The sequence below is a fragment of the Tauraco erythrolophus genome, chromosome 1 (genome assembly GCF_009769465.1).
Source record: "Tauraco erythrolophus isolate bTauEry1 chromosome 1, bTauEry1.pri, whole genome shotgun sequence".
NCBI lineage: Eukaryota > Metazoa > Chordata > Aves > Musophagiformes > Musophagidae > Tauraco > Tauraco erythrolophus.
Window position 1 is genome coordinate 74,693,882 of NC_141465.1, and position 21,455 is coordinate 74,715,336.

The 21,455-nt window shown below is 39.2% G+C and overlaps 1 protein-coding gene across 1 annotated transcript in view; it reads right to left on the minus strand.

The window, feature by feature from the left end:
• The window catches only part of ITGBL1 (integrin subunit beta like 1), a 90,148-nt gene that overhangs the window by 12,847 nt on the left and 55,846 nt on the right, over positions 1-21,455 (minus strand). The window contains exon 6 of the mRNA XM_086610996.1: positions 11,945-12,061. Within this exon, the coding sequence (XP_086467122.1) occupies positions 11,945-12,061 (117 nt within the window). The remainder of the gene's footprint in view (positions 1-11,944; positions 12,062-21,455) is intronic.

Consider the following 21,455-nt stretch of genomic DNA (forward strand, 5'->3'; position numbering starts at 1 on the left):
ACTTACTACGGCTAAGCTTCTGTCAGAGCATTTTTATGTGTCTTATTTATTTTTAACTAGCAACATATAGATTAGATTTGAGAATAGTTCAACCACTGAAGAGCAAAATATACAACTGGATGTCAGTGTTGGAAAATGACTGTGGAGATACAAAACCTTGCATTCATTTTTGCAGCTAATACTAAGAAAACCATGCTGATTTCACTGAGAAAATAATTTTGCATCATTTTTCTTGTATACTCATTATGATTTATAGAGACTCCTCATGTTTGTAAAGCCTTTACACAAGTCAAATAAAAAGGTAATGAATAATCTATTAATTTACAGCAGGGTTTACAGTTTACCACATAAAATTTTGACATGCATTTTTCTCAGATGACCATTCTTCTCCTCCTTTATGCCATATAAATCCTCAAAACATAAAAGATTCTTTTGTCTCAAGTAATTTATTTACCAAAATAATATTTACTCCTAGCTGACACCAGCTTGGCCAGCTGCAGCTCTTTGGATGCCTCATCCATCAGGCTGGTGAGTATGCAAGCGCTTAGCCCAGTGCTTGTTAACTCCTAGCTATCTTCTGTGTGTGCTAGCCTGTGAAAACTGCTTTACATGGTTCAGTTGTGTACATCCTCCTTGCAGAGGCTCTTTGCATTTGTTTGAAGATGTCCAAACAAGCTGACCAAAAGGAAAGGCCAAAACCCTATGAAGAACAGCTTTCAGCTGAATGTAATATTCAAATTACGTTCAAAGTGTCCCAATTTCATTCCAATGAATCCCAGACTCTCAAAATTATTAGCAAAAGCATCAACAAAAAGGTGCTGCTCTTGCTCATAGGTCCTTTTAGACCTTCTCTTAATTCCCTCCATAGAAGAGAATAAAATTGAAGAATACAGCAATCACAGAGAAAAGGTGAAAAGAAAAATCTCTAATTGAAGAAGTCCAGAACAACTGAATTGGCTAACACGATGAAATACTGATTTAACTATTCAGATTAAGCAGATTTACCGGAAAGTATTGGTCTATCATCAATTCAGATTTAACATAAAACACTTAAAATCACAAACAAATTGCATACAACAATGGCTTTGAGACTACAGATCTTCATTCATAAATGTTTGCGGGAATGAACATTTAAATATCTAACACTGGAACAAGTTGCCCAGAGAGGTGGTGGACGCTCCATCCCTGGAGACATTCAAGGCCAGGTTGGACGAGGCCCTGAGCAACCTGATCTAGTTGGAGATGTCCCTGTTCCTTGCAGGGGGGCTGGACTAGATGACCTTTGAAGGTCCCTTCCAGCCCTAACCATTCTATGATTCTATGATTCTATGAACAGAATGTTTTATATGTTAATTTCCAGCCAAGAAGAAAGACTGTGATAGGGGAGAGGCAAAAGAGAGAAAAAGGTGATGTTAAATATACCGTCGTTTTTTTTTAGAATTACCAATAAATCCAACAACCACAAGATTTAAATGTGAAACATGAATTCGGCAACAAAGCAAGCTGTGACAGATTACTAGCAGAGGTCCATTTAAACCCAAATCAACCCAAATCAAACTGGACACCAAGATGAAATATTTCTTACCATGTCTGAAAATAAAACTGGGTGGTTGTAGGGAACTTTAGTTCAGGACTACTCATGGAACTGTCGTCAGAGTTCCCAAAAAACCTACATGATATTTTTCTTACACAAAAGGTACCACTACATGGGAATGTCAGCATGATGAAAAAGGTGAAGTAATCATTGCAGAGCAAGCTGGTTCATATTTGTAGACTACTGATTATAACCTCATGATGGTCAAAAAGGGCAAACTGAGGCCAGTCCCAAACAAAATTTGGCACCTCAAGAGAGCAAACTAACATAATATAATAAATATATAATAAAGTCAATATTAATTAGAAATGGGAGAAACAAAACTTCAGCTACTAAAATATGAATTTGACTGTCCTGTATGAAGAGTTTATCTGATAGTTCAACAAGATTTCTCCACAGTAAGAGAGAAGTCCACCCATGGCTAATGGTGGAGAGATGCTACAAGTTAGGAATGGGAAGGCTCTACAGCCAAAGAAAGAAAGATGAAATATATCGCAACCAATATAAATGAGAAATTTTACTGTGAATAGAATGGACATAATAGTGAAAAAAAAACAAGACAAAAATCTATAACTAGATGAAAAATAGTAAGTTTTAAAGGATACTAGAAATATGAAAAATCTTAGCATAATGCAGGATCCCTGATTTAGAACAATACAGTAAACTACACAAATATCTATCTCTGTATTTAAATAAAACCAGGATTCTCTATTTTTTTATTATAGGACTATGATAAAGAACTTTCTGTCATATTGCTACCATAAGAGAATATTAACCAGCACCTATCTGGGAGAAATATTTCTAAGTCAGCAGGCTTCATTAACCTTCCCAAATATGCTTAAAAAGTTGGTAAAAACATTATTGGATCAATGATATTTATTTTTATTGAACACCAGGAGAATGCCATAAGACTGAAACAGTTGTGACAACTGCAGTTAGAGAAACCTAATATAAAAGTGAAGCAAAATACTGATTGTCTATTATGTTTTCATAATAGGTCACTTAGTATTGTCTAAATCTAATAAAGGTGGATTGTGGCTTCAGCGTGAGCAACACAACAGGCAGGGAGCTCAGTAAATACTGAGTAAATACTGGCTAATGCCATCCTCATATGCCTATAACTGGAGAGAAGCAAGTAGGAAGAGAAATGAGTAGGAACGTTCAGAACATTGATGTGATGGACATTAAAGTCCTGCAACTCACTGTGATATCCAAGTTTGAAGAGATTTTGAAAAACTTAGAAGAGTCCCAAAAGTTCCAAAGAAGGAATTCAAAGGGCAGAGAGAATGGTTTGTTGAAAGACCTTCAAATATCTGTATTTGCTCAGCTTATTGGAAAGAAAAAAAAAAAAAAAAAAGACAAAGAAGTATTTCAGGAGAATCTGAACTACCTTCTTGAAAGGTACCAGAATGGGAATTCTCAAAATACCAGAGAAAGACAAAGCAAGAACCATAGAGAAAAGCTGATATTGACAAATTCATTTGAGAAATGAAACAGCATTTCAAACACGGGTGATGACTACTGGAACAAACTTTCTAGTGATGTTGGCATGGGCTGCACATGCCTTACAGTCTTCAGAGCACAGCTTACTCAGAGACAGGCTTTAGTTGCACACAGTACACAGACTTCAACACAAGGGAAGGCTGGATATTTATAGCCTAAGATGTGAGGTTCAACATACAAGCAAGCCTCTGTTGGCTTTGCAAATAAATATCTATTAATCAACTTAAATGTTGATGCATTAGCAATTCCTTTACTGCTCATTTCAACAGAAAGAATCAATTAAAATGCTTTTTACAAACCTAGATCATATTTTATGCTATCTGAAAAGCTAAACAAACTACGTTCTCTGTGCATCTACGTAAAGTCTCAGCTTTTCAAACACCTGCACAAATGCCTGGGTGACCATGAAAGAAATTTGTAGTGCATTTAAAAGAAAAATTAGGAAAGTAAAATTCTCTAAGTAAAACCATATGAATTTAATACAGAATATACCATGCTGTCATGGTTTATCCCAGTTGGCAACTAAGTACCAGGCAGCTGCTTGCTCACTCCTCCTCTCCTGGTTGTATGGGGAGGAGAAAATATAACTAAAGGCTCAAGGACAGGGAGGGATTGCTCACCAATAATGGTCACAGGCAAAACAGACTCAAATTGGAGGAAAATAAATTTCATTTGTTACCAATCACATCAGAGAGGATAATAAGAAACAAAGCCAAATCTTAAAAACACCTTCCCCCGGCCGGCCCTTCTTCCCGGCTCTACCTCCTTCTCACAGTGGTGCAGGGGGATGGGGAATGAATGTGGTTGTGGTCAGTTCGTCACACATGGTTTCTGCTGCTTCTTCCTCTTCAAGGGGAGGTCTCCTCATACTCTTCCCCTGCTCCAGTGTGGAGTCCCTCTCACAGAGACAGTCTTCCACAAATTTTGACATGAGTCCTTCCCACGGGCTGCAGTTCTTCATGAACTGCTCCATTGTGGGTCCCTCCTGCAGGGTGCAGTCCTTCAGCGACAAACTGCTCCACTCTGGGCTTCCCATAGAGTCATGGCTTCTTCAGGCACAGCCACCTGCTCCAGTGTGGGGTCCTCCATGGCTGTGGGTAGATCTCTGCTCCACTGTTTCTCTCATGGGTGGCAGGGGGGCTGCCTGCCATCTCACCACAGGCTGCAGAGGAATCTGAGCTGTGGCACACCTCCTCCTGCTCCATCTTCACTGACCTTCGTGTCTACAGGGTTGTTTCTCTCACATCTCAGTCCTCTCTCCACTGCAGCCACAGTGGACCTGACCGGCCCAACAGACATGGGCAGCCCTGGCAGGACAAGCTCTGTCCAGCAGGCGCCCTGGGAGTGAGGAGCTTCGGAGCGCTCCAAGCTGCTCCGAGCAGTTGCTGCCACTCTCCCTGCCAGGGGCAGGGTGGAGGCAGCCCTGCACAGACATCCACCTGCATCTTCTCCCTCTCTCCACTGCAGGTCCTGCATGGCACAAGTTTCTTTGTCTCTTCTTATATCTGTTACTCACAGAGGCGCTACCAAAACCCCACCGCAGAAACCCAACACACATGCACATTAATACCCGTACTGGCCACATTCGTCACTCTCGTATGTAATTCAATACCTACAGATCCTATTGAATTTATCTGTTTCTGCCCCTGGGTGTGCCTCACGGCTAGGATGAAGTAGTTAAGTGCCAGGACACAGGCATTAAGTCATTATTCTCTACTTAAGCGTTGTCAAAATAAAACCCTAAATCACACTAGCTTTATGCCAGGTAGACTGACTTCTCCACTACTTAATACAGTCATTTTCACTTTTTTTTAGCACATTTTACCCAGTAAGCATGTGTTTGAACTTTTTTCCCCAGGAAAATCAATTGCATTTTTCAATAGCAAATACCATAATAGAAAATCTCTATTAAATAGTATAAAAATGCCTAGTGAATTTTGTAAGTTATATGTATTTTAAATTCCTCAGTCAAAAGAATATGGTCCCTGCTCTGAAGACTCTTCAACAGAAAAGATGAAAAACCTGTTGGGTAGTAAATAAACTAATACTTTAACATAGCAGGAACCACAGAGAAATTACAAGTTCAATTGCCTAGCGCCATTTAACATACCCAAAGATATCAAGGACATCCTCATGGTGGTGGCAGCTATGTAGGCATCTCTGTGTCCTTGTGAAGCCAAGCTAAGGTCAGGCAGGATAGCCTTGGGTATGAGAAATCATACAAAGTGCCTAAGTTTAGATAACTGAAGACTGAAACAATGTCCCATGTAGTCTGAGAAGCCATGGTAGAGTCAGGTAGTCTTCAGCTGGGAGAGAGGTCGGTATTATTTTCCTCTCCTAATTTGCATTTTAGGTATATTAGAGAGTTCCATAAATGTCCTACATACTTCTGTTTCTGTGAAGCAACATTACTGTAAGAAACGAGGAAATTGTCTGACAGCAACTGCACCATAATCTTCATATTTAGCTTTGCTTAGTGAAGCCTATAATTAATCATAACTCTCTCATTTTTATGGTTATGGTCTTATTGGTCCTCATAAGAACATGCTATCTGAAAATATTATGCTTCTGCTCCATTGAACATGTAACAAAAATAAATGTCATTCATGATCATGATTTCTGCATTATGGACTTAGAACATTCATAAAAAAGAATTCATAGTTTTTGCTATATATCTTTATCATATAATAACACATAGTTACATTCCAAAAAAAGAAAGGCAGGCAGTACTTCCTCTGAATCAAATTACTTAGCCTAGCTGGATAGTAATGAAAATTTTATATTCAATGGAGATGGCAATTAGGGGCAAGTTATATTAGCTTTTTTGAGAGGGAGCACTTCCATTGTACATCCTGGTGATGACTACGTGTCATGGTTTGATGGGGGGGGGGGGAGGGGGGGGGTCTGGTGGCAGGAGAGGGGCTTTGCTCCCTGTGACCTCCCTGGTTTTGGAACTGGGTTAGACTTGGTTCTGGCCACCAGATCGGACCCCCATCCCCCCTCAGGGTTGAGCCAATCAGCGCCTCTGTGAATTGCCCTATTTAAGTCAGGACAAAGGAACTGGAAAAGGTGCTTTGCCCAGGATCGAGCAGGGAAGGGAGGAGGGCACTGCCCCCACTCCCTGGCTCTCGGCCGGGCGGCTGCCTGCGTCGGGCTGGCACTGCCCACTGAGGATGGTGGCGGCGGAGCCAGCTGGGGAACTCGGGGAGCGCCCCACTCCCGGGGTGCCCACTGGGCTGAGTTCACCTGGAGAGGACTGAGATCTGAGAGAAACGGCTGCATCGACAGCAGGTCAGTGAGGATGGAGTGGGAGGAGATGTGCTGGAGCTGAGTTTCCCCTGCAGCTGGTAGTGAGACGGCAGGCGCCCCCCCGCAACCAGGACGGCCTTGGTGGAGTAGAGACCCACTCACAGCCCGTGGAGAGGAGATGCCTGAGCCTGAGGACGGTCGTGTTGGGATGCACGACAAGGTAAAGAGGCATCTGGAGTCTGCGTGATGACCCACACTGGAGCAAGTGGCTACAACTCCCTAAGAATCCAAGACTGTGGTAAAGCCCACACTGGGGCAATCCGATGGGGAAGGATTGCACCCTGTGGGCTGGACTCATGCTGGAGAAGTTTGTGGATTTTTCCTCGTGAGTAGGGGATCCACTGGAGCAGGGGAAAAGGGTGTAAGGACTCCTCCTCCTTTAAGAAAGAAGCAGCAGTAACAGCACGGAATGAACTGACCTGCACTCCCCCAGTCCCTGCTCCCTGCGCCGCTGGGGGGAGGAGGTAGAGCCGGGAGGAAAAGGAAAGGGGTGGGGGCGGGGAGAAGGAAGGTGTCAGTTTTAAGATCTGGCTTTGTTTCTTTTTATCCTCTCAAGTAACTGGTTTTGTTTCCCTTTGTCCTTTTAAGTAACCGTCAATAAATTGTTTTGCTTTAAGAAAGCCCAGTCTGTTTTGCCCGGGACCATGGTTGGTGGGTGCTGCTCTGTTCTTGTCTGAACCCTCAGTCCATTTATTATATTTTTCTCCTCTCCACTTTACTGGAGAAGGAGAGACTGTGTGAGTTTTAGTTGCTGGATCAGCCTAAAACCATGACACTATGCGATCCTAGAATCATTCACTAATTGTAAGAATATGACATGGAAGATACTGTCTCTGTTGTAAAAGTTTAAAACATCAGAAAGCTGGGAATTGTGGCTTTAAGTATATGTACACCTCATAAAACACAGCTTTTACCTCATTCTTTCTCAATACACGGAGACTTATATGGGAAATCTTAAGACTGATGTGAACGATGTAGCAAAGGAAATGTGCAGGTAAGCACATTCAAAAACATGACCTGTATTGATAACTGACAACACATTCACAGTAGTAAAACTGAGGAATGTATTATTTGTCAAAACCAGGATGCCTGTGCTCTTGTAAAACAATGGTATGAGGACTTCCATGACGACTGGGCAGCAGAAGACCAAGTGCTCAACAACATAGCATGTCAACACAGGCACAGTGCATAACGTGTCACTCCTTTCCTTGTGAGCCTTACAAGAACAGCATTGTCCTAAGAATGTCAAAAATGAGGAAGCACAGGCAACAGGCACCAGACTTGCTCAAAACTTACCGAGATGAAAGTAGGCAAAGTCGTGAGTCAAAAGGATCACCCTAACTGTTGGGTCCTAAATTATATAAAACAGTGTCTAAAAAAGTTTGTTGTTTTCAGTCAAGATGAAACAAAAAGACCTACTGAGAACTTAATGGGCTCCACCTCTTGTCCATCTTCTGTGTCACACACATTATCCTGACCAAACTACTTAAATCCAGACACTTTGACGTTTGTATGTGGGTATGAGAATGCGAGTGAATGAAATCAGTGAGAAAATGTGTCTGAGTGGTGAAGGTCAATTTAGTTGAGGATTTTATTAAAAAAATATATTAACTTCCTCTTCCATAAAGTCTCATGTAGAGTTTTGCGGCACTGGTGTCCTACAGCTAGAGGACAGAGAGGTGTGACGGCAGACCTAAGTAAGGAGGGAAATATTAATTACCTCAGCTTTTCCTCCAATAATAAGTCAGCTCCTCCAGCTTTTACAAGCCTTTATACTACAACCAGAATCTCAAACTAATGAGAACTAATGCCTTTTACCAAAAGGCATTTATATAAACAAACAAAAATATAGCTGCATTTGATGTGACAGGATGTGACATGTCATTCCATAACAAGATTCCCTACAGTCTTATGATTTTATTTTGATGTGCCATGGCAAAACAAATAGTTAAAAAGTCATCAAAGTGAATTTGCTCACTTGAAAATAAAAAATTCGGACTTCTCCACGTATTCATCATCAATCAAAGAACTGGCTTACTGGGATGACCGGAGGCTTAGTTGCTTCTCAGTGTTGAGGACAGTGCCAACATCCATGACTAAATATTAAAAGGTCCTATCAAAGCTGATTATCTAATTAGTGACCCAGCATATGAAGCACAGAGTGAAATACTGACATATAACAAAATGGGAGCATCTCTCGAAATATCTAAGGGCCTTGCTACCTGTTACGAGTTTCAACCTTCGCTGGTAGCCCTCGTCAAGAACTTCTGTGGAGATTCAACCACTTTTTTATGATTTTTGTCAGGTCTGTTTTTATTGTAGGGCTTTTAAGCAGCATAATCCCACACCAACCAGTAGCATGCAGAGGACACGAAAAAGCTTGGTTTATTCCTTCAATGCTTGCTACTTTGCTTTGACAAGAACTCACAGCTAGGCCAATAAAGGTCCAGAGAACAAATCAAAATAAATGGAGTTAAGAGCATTATCGAATCCATTTCAAATTGATCTTTACTGTTGTCCTGAATTCTTGTTGCCTGCCTGCCCTCAATTTTGAAAGAGAACAGACCATAATGGACAACAGTCAACCCAGGGAGGTGGAGCAGACAACGATGACATCAACTGAAAAACATGACTAGACACAGTAGGGGAACAAATTACACTTGAAAGTTCAGGACACATCTGCAGCTAGCAGCACAACCATACCTCAGAGGACAGAGAGAAGTCTCTCTCACCAGGATACAGGATAAGTAAATATCAAGCCTGGTGTACATCAGTGACATAGCCATGCCAAGAAAGAACTTCTGATGGCAAACCTGCAATTCTCCAGTCATGTGTGCGCACCAAAAAAACCTTAACTTGCCACATGAAAGACTCGAAGAACCAAGTAAAGCCAAAAAACACATGATGCTAAATACTGCTGTGGATCTACACTGCAATACACCTGGGAAAATCTTACATCATTGAAAAAAATTGGACTGTAGGGAATGGGCCTTTAGGTAGAACTTATCTATCTCAAAAAGGCTGCACAAGACACCTCCTCCAGCTGTAGCATATTAAGTCTCTGTGCAGAGGCACAGACAAAGGAAGGGGAAGATGAAAGAAAGATCTGGCAAGCAGGTTGAGGGAGGTGATTCTCCCTCTCTACTCTGCTCCCATGAGATCCAACCTAGGGTATTCCATCCAGTTCTGGGTCACCAGTACAAGACAGACATGGACCTATTCGAGCAGGCCCAGAGGAGGGCCACAAAAATGGGCAGAGAGCGGGAACTCTCTCCTGTGAAGAAAGCCAAGACAATTGGGGTTGTTCAGCATGGAGAAGAGAAGGCTCCATCGAGGCCTTATTGCTGTCATTCAATACTTACAGAGGGCTTATAAGAAAGACGGAGAAAGACTTTTCCAAGGCTTACAGTGACAGGACAAGGGGCAAGGGTTTTAAACCGAAAGAGGGTAGATTTAGGTTGGACATTAGGGAGAAATTCTTTACTATGAGTGTGTTAAGACACTGTAACAGAGAAGTTGCGAAGGCCTCATCATTGAAAGTGTTCAAGGTCTGGTTGGATGGGACTTTGAGCAACCTGATCTAGAGAAAGATGTCCCTGTCTATGGCAGGGGGGTTGAACTAGATCATCTTTAAAAGTCCCTAAACCATTCTATGATTCTATGAATCCATTTCTAATAGCAAAGTGCTATGGAAACTATGTCAAGTCCTCCTGCAACCTCTATCTTTGTGGAGATGTAATGTCTCTATTTTTGGTACTGCAATGATGGACAGCTGAATTTTTAAGTGAATGACTCATTACAATCATGCAGAAACAGGGTAATAGGGTCTCACTCAGTTGTACCCTAATATATCATATCTTTCGCCTCAGGTCTTTCTAGCATCACATGGACAGCTGGTCTGGAAAGCAAGCTATTAATCAATCTCTGCTGGTCAGAGGAAGACAGTAACAATTCTTATTCAAATGATTCAGGTTGTCATTCACATTTCTCATTTTAGCATGCATTTAATCTGAAAAAAAATGGTCTTCCTTCCTTATGCTTACAGGCAGTGAGTGCTCGCTCTCAGACTCTGCACATTCACAGAATCCAGCTTACGATTCTCTGAAACCAGAGTTACTATCAAGAGCTTATGTCCTGACAGGGATTGCCTAGGTAGCAACAGTGGTAGAAAAATAGTAATGAAAAGAGAAGAAGGAAAAAGGAAGTGGTGTCAAGAGGAAGTAGTGTTAGTTCAGCAAGTGGTGTCAAGAGGCTCAGGCTGAAATGCAAGCATGGAAAAACCCAAGAGGAAGAGAGAGAGGTGTGTGCCATTAGTGCAAAATTAATGATAGAAGTTCTGTGAATAGATCAGTTGCAAAAGAGGAACAAAAATAAGGTTAAAATTGGTAGAATCTCCTAAAAAGGGAGATATGTGAAATATTGTATAACAAAGACAACATTCAAAATGTTATCAGGGTAGAAAGTGATAGCCAAGCAAAACATGTGACAATTACTAAAGAGTAGGGCTGAAGCTATCAGTAACATCAGAGGCTATTGAGGATCTGAAAAAGGGTAACAATGACAGAAATTCCTACATTTGGTCAGAAACTGTGAGAAGAGACATTTCAACGAAAATGTTGGTGAAAGCCACAGTGAAAGATGAAGTCACAGAAAATGCATAAGGAGTAAATGGCCCATATGATGAGTTCGAAGGTGAGGGAAGGTGAGTGAAATTGTCTTTGTAAACGGTGAGTGAATAGAAAGCTACAATTGATGGAGACTCGCTGAAGATAAACATTCCTGTATGTAGTACTCATACCTAAATAGGTGCTGCCTTAAGTTATTGGGGTCAAGGATGGCCTCTTGAGGCAGGTGGATCAGAAACAGAGATGGACACTGGATGGTCAAAGAAAATAAGGTTTCAGGTTTTGCCAGCAGCAAAGAAAGCAGAAAAAAAGATATTTTTTTTTAAAAAAAAAAAAGAAGAAGGAAAGAGAGAGAAAGGGGAAATGAGGGAAGGAGCAATGTGGTTTTTTCTTACATAGAAATAAGGAATATAATAAAATGTGTCATTGTTCATATCAACCATTTTGTTAATATTAAGAATCAAGAAGTGATTTTTAAAAATAAAGAAAATAAAATCTAGAAAGAGAGCATTTAGGACAAATACTACTCACTTGTTTTTAAAATACTTCATGGTATGTATGCATTTACATATCTGAAACTAACTTGAAATATGGCTTAACACCAGCATACATTAGTGAAAAATCAAAAAGTGTGGTTTTCACTGTCAACATTAAAATAAACCCTCTGCACGTACAATTACTATGACAATGTATCTCATGCATATTAGATTCTTTCATAATATTTTCACTACTTTTTTAGAAAAAAGACATATAGCTGTCAGTGAATATGAAATATTCAAAAGTATTGCTGGTCATTATGTGTTTTACTTTAGGTAAAACAACATTCTCAGTAAAACATGAATTTTAATTTACACAAAGTAAAATTACCTATATTACATTATATTATTTTATATTATATTATGTGAACACATACCCCCACAGACATCACCGTCCACATTTTCACACTGTCGATCATCACATTCACAGTTTTTGCCATGAACTCTGCTGTCTCCTGGAGGGAAACAAGTGCACTGGCCACATTCACATCTCCCTGTAAGAACAAACAATTATTAGAGTCATGATTTTAGGGAAGTAAAATAACAAAACAAACTTATTCTATACCTTATCCTCCAAAGACAAACTACAAGTCATTCAGTATTAATTAAAGTATGCACATAAACACTATTAAAAAAACCCAAAACTGTCCCTCCTCCATGGCAACAAGAAGCAAAGTATAGCACCGTTATGTCCTTGTGGAAACAGCAACGATAAGCAATCATTGGCATTGTATGTTTTTCATAGCTCAACTTTGCATAACAGAGCTATGGCACATGTTTAACTGCATAATTAACCTCTATAATTCATCTAAAATATTTAGCACATACCTCAGAAATTCCAAAATGAATGCATTTAGAATTGAATAGTCTATGCACAGGGCTATCTAAGATACTCTCTATTCATGTAGAAACTTAACTTTTCAAATACTGTCAGGCATTTGGAAGGCAAAAATCCCAGTAATATTTCTTGTCTAGACCTGAGGAAATAGAAGTCGAAAGCACAACCTCTGTCAGAGTCTTCCCTTCCATCCACCTGTTCACAGGAGAACTCCCCAGAGCTTAAATGGGGAACAGATGCAGCCAAACGCCCACAGATCTTCCACTCCAAAGCCCTCAGAGCAGTGAGTTAAATGCTCAGATGTGAAAAAAACTAAGATGAAGGACAGTCTTACATTGTACCTGTACGAGACAGGCTCAGTTCAGGGTAACATTGGTTTTGTTATTTACTAAGTTCTGAGAGTTCGCCTCTGTATTTTTTAAATTGTTTTAATGCAATGCTACTGTGAGAACACACTGAATATGACACAAACTGTGGATCAAAGTAATAAATTTGATGGGCTTGGGAAAAAATGTTGTATGTAAAAAAGGGCCACCAGAGACATGGATTAGGATACAGAAAAGTCTGTTCCTCTCAATCTAATTAAATCACGGCAGCAGTGAGACTCAACCTGGGCCTGGACACTGCTCTACTGACCTCAGAACCCAAATTTACAGTAGGAGCAACTATAGCTGCAAAGCAAAAAATTCCTCCAAGTGCTGCCTTTCATTATGCAAGAAAACAGTTCAGCATGCAAATATTTTTCAAGCATTTACTGCAATATTTTGCAGAATGGGAAAGGACTATTAAAGAGAACTTACTGGGGCTTTTCTAACTGTAGGTTTTGTGACAATAAAACCTTTCAGATCAACATACTGCCAGATCATTGTTTATTTTAAATTGTTTATTTTAAATTGTTTATTTATTTTTCAACTTCTACGTCTTTCAACATTTAAATACGTTGCAGTAGGGAAGGATCTTATAGAAGAATTTCCAGCTCATTTAATAGCTGCCATACTATACATCTTCCCAACCATCAATGTATATTGCAATTTCAAACTGACATTCTATGTGACAGGATTCAATCTAGGACATTTTATTACCAACTTCACATGCAAGAATCTTTAAAAAGACATGCTGATAGAGAGAATTAACAGCACATACTTCGTAATACCTTTATAATATACATAGTTTTAAAACCATGTTGCATTGGCAATTGTATGAGGATATTCGTTCCAGAAAGAAACTTATTATTTACATTTACCATATCACAAAATACAGTTGTATTTGGTAATCAAGTCAATAGTTTAAGATATGATTGTTACAGAATGATTGATTTTATTTGCCTGCATTCTTTAAGCTGTAATTATTTGCCAAGGACAATTACTTTAGCAACTGGAACAAAATCGTTTCTTAGTACTTAAATATACAGAGACTTTTAATGAGTCCAACTTGTCACTATTTGGGGCTCTCACAGTCTCTTTCTGTGCATATACCTTAGACAACCTGGCTACTTCTACAAAAATGTCACATCACAGTGTCCCAAAGCACAGCCAATCACCCGTAGGCAGATGGGTACCTGATGAACAGGACCCATCTGTTGTGAGGACTCTATAAAATAAACAAAAGAACCATCTTTAACAGTGGTATCTTGGCCAGCTAATGCTATAATAAGGAGGATGCCTGAAGGACAACAAAATCAGTTTAAGCAAGTCGCTTTGAAGAGAAGAGTCAGCAGAGATGGAAAACCCTCCAGAGGGACGAGCAAAGGAAGCTTCTGTAATGAGGCTCCTGCATGTCCTGTAATTAAGCATTACCTTCTGTAATGCTTAATTTAATAAGTCAGAATGACCTGAGAGCCCAGTGGCTGGGCACTTGCGCTGGAATGGGAACAGGTCCCTCTCAGTCCCTGCTGCAATTACTATTTATTCATTTTAGTTAACGTGCAACAGTTTCACCAGAAAAAAACAAACAAACAAAAAAAAACCAACAAAAAAAAACCAACCTGAGGAATATCTCATTCCTAGGCAGATAGGGGACATTTTTGTCATGTAAGAAATACCATCTCAGGGTGTCTTCTCAAAATCAAGCACAAAGGGGATTTAGGCCCTACTTTCTCAATCTTTTCATCTTAGTTAATGAATAAAACACCAACACATATATTCAAAAAGCCTAAATTCCTTGTTGATACCTGTGCCTCATATTTTATTTTGGCTGGCTCCCACCTAAGTTCAGGGTATGATTCAGATCATCTGACTGCAGATCTCAGTAGAACTGAAAGTGTCTTGAAAATGGACAGAAACCTCAGTCAGTAAGTGCTCTGGAAAAGGATTTCTCTGAGCTATTTCTTTACTTTTAAATATTCAAAGACAAATATAGTAGTTTATTACACTGCTTCTAAAATTGATACTCAAATTATTAGTTCATCATTCCTTTTCTTTTACAAATGTGACAAAATCTGCACTAGGAACATGAGAAGTGAATTTAGTGGTGGCATTGGCGCTAAATAATTGGAACTTTTTACTGGCTTAAAAAGTATATTTTACCTCCAAAAGTACTGAGATTTTGGTTAGATTATGTAAGGTGGGCTCACTCTGCAGAGATAATTTGACAGAGAATTAAAGTCCTTTTGCTTCTGAACAGCTAACTACATAGGATGTAGCAAATGTAAACTTCAAAGGCTGTTTATCACTCTACAGATAAACACCAAAATTAACAGCATTCTGTAACAATAAATTTCAGGTTGCTTCCCTGAGAAAACCAGGGTAAGGTATCTGCAGGGTAGGTTTGCTTCAGCCATACTACTTTGTCAGATGTATCCTGCTACTGAAATAACAGAAGCCACACCTCACTCTGTGACCTTCTTCTCTTAGCTATTGTGATAAATACTTACCATACAAATTCAATCATTCAAAAGTAATTTGAAGCTCACATTATACTGAAAAGGGATCAGCACTTTATTAAACACACTCTTTCTTTGTCTAGAATAATAGGTTTACCATAGCAACCTGATTATAGAGGGAAAGCTACTGCCAAACACATCTTAAATTCTCTTTAAATTCCAGGGCATACAGAAACAATTAAACACAGGAGGACTATAATATTCTGCACCTTCTCAAATATCTGTGCAAGAGCTACACTTCATGAGTACAAAGAAACAAGTTCACCACAGACATTTTATAGCAAGTGGCTTCCTCTCCTCCTTGCTAAACAGGGAGAGAAAATGTCATCGTCTGATGACTTCAGATGAAGGAAGCTTTATGATGGAGGTTGTATTAGCTACTAGCACTGAAAAGCTTAACCTCCTTATTGCAATGCAAGATTCCAGAAATAGAATAATGATACAAGACATTTATTTTGTCGTAATATTTCCTCGCACTCTTTCTCCCCACTGATGTGGGGAGTAACTTATTACTAATAATTGTTATTACTCAAAGACTGAAAAAAGACCAGCTTAAGGTGTTTTTGAGAGAATTAAAGTGCCACATCTCATTACACACATCAGTTTGTTACATAACTGACTAGAATTCTAAAAATCCATGCATTAAGCATTTAGCTTTTGATTTACCATTTACTATAAAATTTTTTCATTCCTCTCGTCCAACATTTATGAAAGCATAACTAAAGTAAACTGTGCCTAGACCTATATTAAACCTGCTCCCATGCAAATTGCTGTGACCATTAGCTGCATGCATTCAAACCAGTTTCCAGCTGCCTATATCGACTGACTCAAAGTCTCTCTTATATGTGTAATTTTCATTTTAAAACTCTGTGCTAGAAGTATATAATTTGCTTAATAAAACATTTTTACCCTGTTATTGCCAGCAAAAATACCAGGAAGAAACAGCATTAGCTTTCAATGTAAAAATAAACACTGAATATAATGAGATGTGCTTCATTGTCTTTTCCTGTCTATAACTCTACGACATTACGAATTTTTCAGTGTATGGTGCTGAATTTTTATATTCTAAATGAAAATAAATAAATAAAGTTGTTTGGTTGTTTTGTTTTGGTTAGTTTGGGGTGTTTTTAATGTGTAAGGAACACAGGACCAAATTGCACTGCGATTGTGGCAAAAGCAAACCAGGTTCATGGGTACCTCAGAAAGACGGTGTTTCAGGCTAGTGATAAATAGAAGGGAACGTGCCTTTAGGAAGGACTTTTCTGTCCCATGGCTGGCCCAGGCTTAACATCCAAAATCGTTACCTGTCAGAAATTGCAATTTCTTTGTTATCAAGCAATCTCAGGCAACCTGAGCACATTCAGTAAAGCTGCTGTGTCTTTCTGCCAGCAGAACCCATTTCATGCTGGATGGGAACAGATGATCTAAAATAATGTTCAGAAATGGTAAATCAGAGAAGAGGGATGGGAACATCACAAATTTTCATGGGATACAGTGGGCGGGGGAAAGCAGATGTGACTTAAGGAAGTAATAGACAGGATGTAGCAGCTTCAAGTAAGGAAAAGGAAAATTCACTGACTGAGTGGTAGAGGGAAAAAAGATCAGTAAAGGGAGTAAACAGTACTACAAAATGGGCAAACAAAATGTAGCTCTTGCCAAAAATAAGGCGGACAATCTCGTCATGCCTTGCTAAGTCTGAGGTGTTAAGAGCAGTGCAATCCAGCTGAGCTTGATCAATCAATGTGGAGAAATCTATAGACTCAAACAGAAAACAACTACAGACTTCTCAGTGGGCACACATAGTTTATTTTGCATGTCCTATTCCCAAATGGTCTTGAATGACTTCCTACACCTGGAATGGTTTTTCATAAAAAAAAAAAAAAAATCCTATAAAAATATTGTACTGACTAGACAAAGAATAATTCTGCCTTTTACATGGAGGGATTCTTGGTTTTTAAAATGCTGGCAATTCTTGGACCTAGTCGATTGGATGGTTTATGAGGTGCCAGAAAAGTGGAACCTTTGGAAGCATCTTTAGTACATGCAAAAGTATCCTTGGAACGTATTTAAACACCTGAATATCTGGCTGATCTGGCTGATCATTTCTTACAAGAATTTTGAGCAAGTGAGAGCAATGTTCTACTTGTAATATATGAACAATGTCATCTGCAGCCTCTAGTTACATTGGGAAAAAATGTGTTTTCCTCTAACTTATATCAGTACAGTTCTGTTTGTCTCCAATGCTCCAACAGGTCTGAAGTTTTGTGACAAAACAGCTATACAGCCTAGCATAACTCTGATGCTACCTCTTCAGCAAAAGGAGTTCAACATCTACATGAAAAAATCAATTCTCCTGCTGATACTTGAACACCCCTTTCTGCACTGAAGTGCTATTTTACCATCCCAGAGAAATGAAGAACATCAGACTCCTTAAATGTGGCTTTTCCTTTGTACACAGTGCTCAGCAGTAGTCACAGAATGAAGAAGATGCACTGTGCTGCTCATCACGACACACCGACTTTATCGCAGGTACCGATGTTAGTTCATTCCTGGTGAGTGGCATAGTGATAGAAGCAGAGGCGTGTATGAAACGTATCAGTAGTGTGGCATCCTGGCTCTGCTGTGCTCTGTGCTTCAGGAGTCTTTGCAGGAAAGACAGAAAGCCAACAGCCCAGGAGAGGACATCTTGTACAGCAACTTCCTTGCATTTGAAACATTGGATGGGAACATTGATGTTTTTGTATTTCAGCTGAAGCTACAGGACTCATGAAGGATTTCTTTTCTTAGAGTGCACAGAATTGCTTTATTAGGTTGCTGGGAGTTTAGGGTGGGGGCCTTGTTTTTGTGGAGATATTCTGGTGAAAACTGGGTTTTCCACACAAGGTTCAAGCAACAAGCACTTTTTTTTTTTTTTCTGCAGTACATTGTGAAAAATAAAATTGTGCATTTATTTCCTCATACACAAGAAGAAATGCGCTGCAGCTATTACAAGAACAACTACTTGTTTGGATTTGGGTTGGGAGCTAACTTTCTTTTTCTAAATCAATACACGGAAAACAAACATGCCTTAAGTCTTCTCATAAAAAGAGATTATTTGCAGCATGACTGACCCAAGACTTCAACTAAAGATATAAAAGCTCCAGAGAAGAACTTAGCTGAATCATACAGACATAAAATGAAATGAAAATTGCTTTAATAAATCTAAAGTAATTTCCAAACTTCAGATTTTTGAACTACTTTTTTTTCAAGAATTTTGTACACTGAAGAGAACTTTTAGCAGTGAGTTCTGAGATTTTTATTTAAATAGCACAAACAGTAAGTATAGTATGTAACTGGGTTAAATATCTGTGTTTTCCTTAGTCTTACTAGGCACCTCTCAACTGCAATAACTGCATCAGCTACTATGTTCTGCAGTATCAACAGGGCTGAAGTAACTGCAATTAACTATTATCACATAACTATATCTTACACTTAGAAGACTTGTATCTATAGCTGATAACTTTTTGTTCCAGGTTGCATTATCTCACCTTAGGTCCATGTGACTTCAAAGGCCAGGATACTTTGACTAATTACTTATGCTGATAGACCTGTTTTTCTTTTAATATCAATTTCTTTTAATATCAATATCATGCTTGAAAAACCTACTCCAAATCTGTGACACTAGGCCATCCAGTGCTACATGGAACATCAATCATATTCCCATGTGAACGGTCTGCAAATAAGTTGAAAGACTTCACAAGGTGTGTGCAATGCAGGGAGTGCCACTATGGCTCTGAGGATTTTGCTGTGTACAGCTTCTCTTACCCTTTTCCTTTAGGAGAAGTCACCTAAAGCCCTATGTCTGCTCATCACCTACACTCAATGTCTTGCCATGGCTGTTGGTATAAAAAATTCAGCCTAAGAAAAACAGCAGAAATTCACGAATTAAGATATTCTTTTGTTAAAGCTGCCTGAGACTTTCCAGTGTCGCATGTATGTTTTATCAAGTTGTTCACTAGTACAAAGAAGTACGAAGCTGTCCCTCATATAATAAGGTGGTGGTGGTGGGTTTTCTCAGACAGAAAATATATGTTTCTTTTAATCTTTTTAAAATTGAATTGCTTTATAATGTGACAGAGTATTAAAAAAGGTCTGAGAATTTAGTTTTTTCCTTAAGGGAGAAAGAAAAAACACAGAAAACAAATATCCCTAAGATAAAAACCCTGGAGAAATAAAAGATGAGTATGTTATCCCAAACAGTGAAACTCCCACAACAGCACAAGCAACTGAATATCCAGGGTTGTGAAAGCAAGCATTACGCAAGAGCAGTTGCAAATGGCTGAGACTTGCCCCCCGCTTTAGTACACACCGCATGTGTGACTGGAAGCCTAATTGCACAGTTGGCATATGGCATCTGAAGTAAATGCTCTTCCTTTGTGACAGCCTAATAGCGAAATACTTCTTTAGATAAATCCACTCAACAGCACCACTTTACAGATTTAGCATCAGATAGTCTTTTACAGCTCTTGCTGATCAGCACTACTGATTTGTATCTTCTTTTCCACGTTGCTCTTCTTTTTTCTTCTTCCTTTTTCTCCTCTCTCTCTTTAAACATTCGGGTAAGAAGCACTGCTGTGCTGCTAGTTTCCTTTTCAGATTGTTAACTTGTTGACATCTGCTATCATCATCAAGCCGGCATGTCTCCTCCATCTGCCTCCTCTCAGTAGCAGTGCTCTGAGGATACACTCCTTCAAGGCTGCTATTGTGTTTCTGCAGAGCCAACAGGGAATTTCTAGAGGAGTTCCAGGAGAAGAGTCATTAAGAACACCCCTACCCGCTTTGCAAGAGCAGGATTTTAGCCATGCACCTCACTTTTCCTGGTGACATATTCCTCATTGCAGGCATGCCCTTGACAATTCACTCACTATATTAAGGGGACAAGTAGGACTACGAAGGCAATTTCTTCTCTCTTCGAATGAAATGTGATAGTCAATGTCACCACACAGAGGAGAGATGTGTGGAGAAGACAAGAAAGAAGGTGGCAAAACGCTTTCTGAACAAATGTGTTGTTAAGGCAGAGAACAGTGGAACTGGAAGAGGAGGAGGAATCCATTGGGGAAAAAGATTAAAAACCAGACAGCATGGCAAATGTCACTTCGAAGACATAAAAACCCTAGAATTCAGCAAGGCATCATCTGATTTTTTGCTACACTTCCCTCTTCTCTCACCCCAATAAAAATAGTTCCTCTTTCTTCCATTGGCCTCTTTCTTTTCTGCCTTTCTCTCTACTTTTTTTTTTTCCTATTTTCAACCAATTGGCCCTCCTCTCCTTTAGAATGTTTCACCGCTGATATTGAACATTTTGTACTTCTACAAATCACCTCGTCTTTCGTATCACTCCATGTTACCTTCTCTAGCTTGCACTGAGCTCTGTCTTTTCATCTCTTTTTCATTCTTTCCCTCCAAAATGCTTTCAATAACTCAAACTATCAAGAAAAACTACTGTAAAGAGATGACAATAAATCAAGTAAAGGATACATGGCATTCTACTACAACTAACATCTTCTCCACAAAATATGAAAAATGAAGTATTGTGTTTGATTTAAAGGACCTGACTTGAGAATGCTTTACCTTCACCTTGACAACTATCAGGAAATATAAGTCTAATTTCCCTTTCAGCCTGTCCGACTGTCTGATGCTTAGCATAAGCTGCTATAAAACATTTTCTAGCAAAACCCAAACATAATAAAGAGGCATGATCCAACAGCAAAAGATAAATCAAACACAAGGACGTTGTTCAAGAAGCTGTGATGGCTTTTGAGCCATTTACAGCTTTATACATTTGACTGCTTTATCATCCAGAGGATTGACTGCTTACTCCTTTTTTTTACATGATCTGCCATGTAGTGAGTCATAGCACTAATTCCACAGAGATATTTAATTTGCAGATTAATTTACTAGAAAATGTCAACTGCTTTGTGGAAGTTTAATCACCAAAATGTTAACCTTGTTCACTTCCTGCTGATGTCTGTTGTTTATTAGGCAGTAAATTTCAAGATATTTTAGGGTTGCAATATAAGCCTATCTATTAAAACGTTTAAACTCCTAGACACTCTGCTCTTTGAAGCTTTAGCCAAGATTAAAGAGCTTTATAATGGCAAAACAACAATATGAAAAGACTCAACTGCAT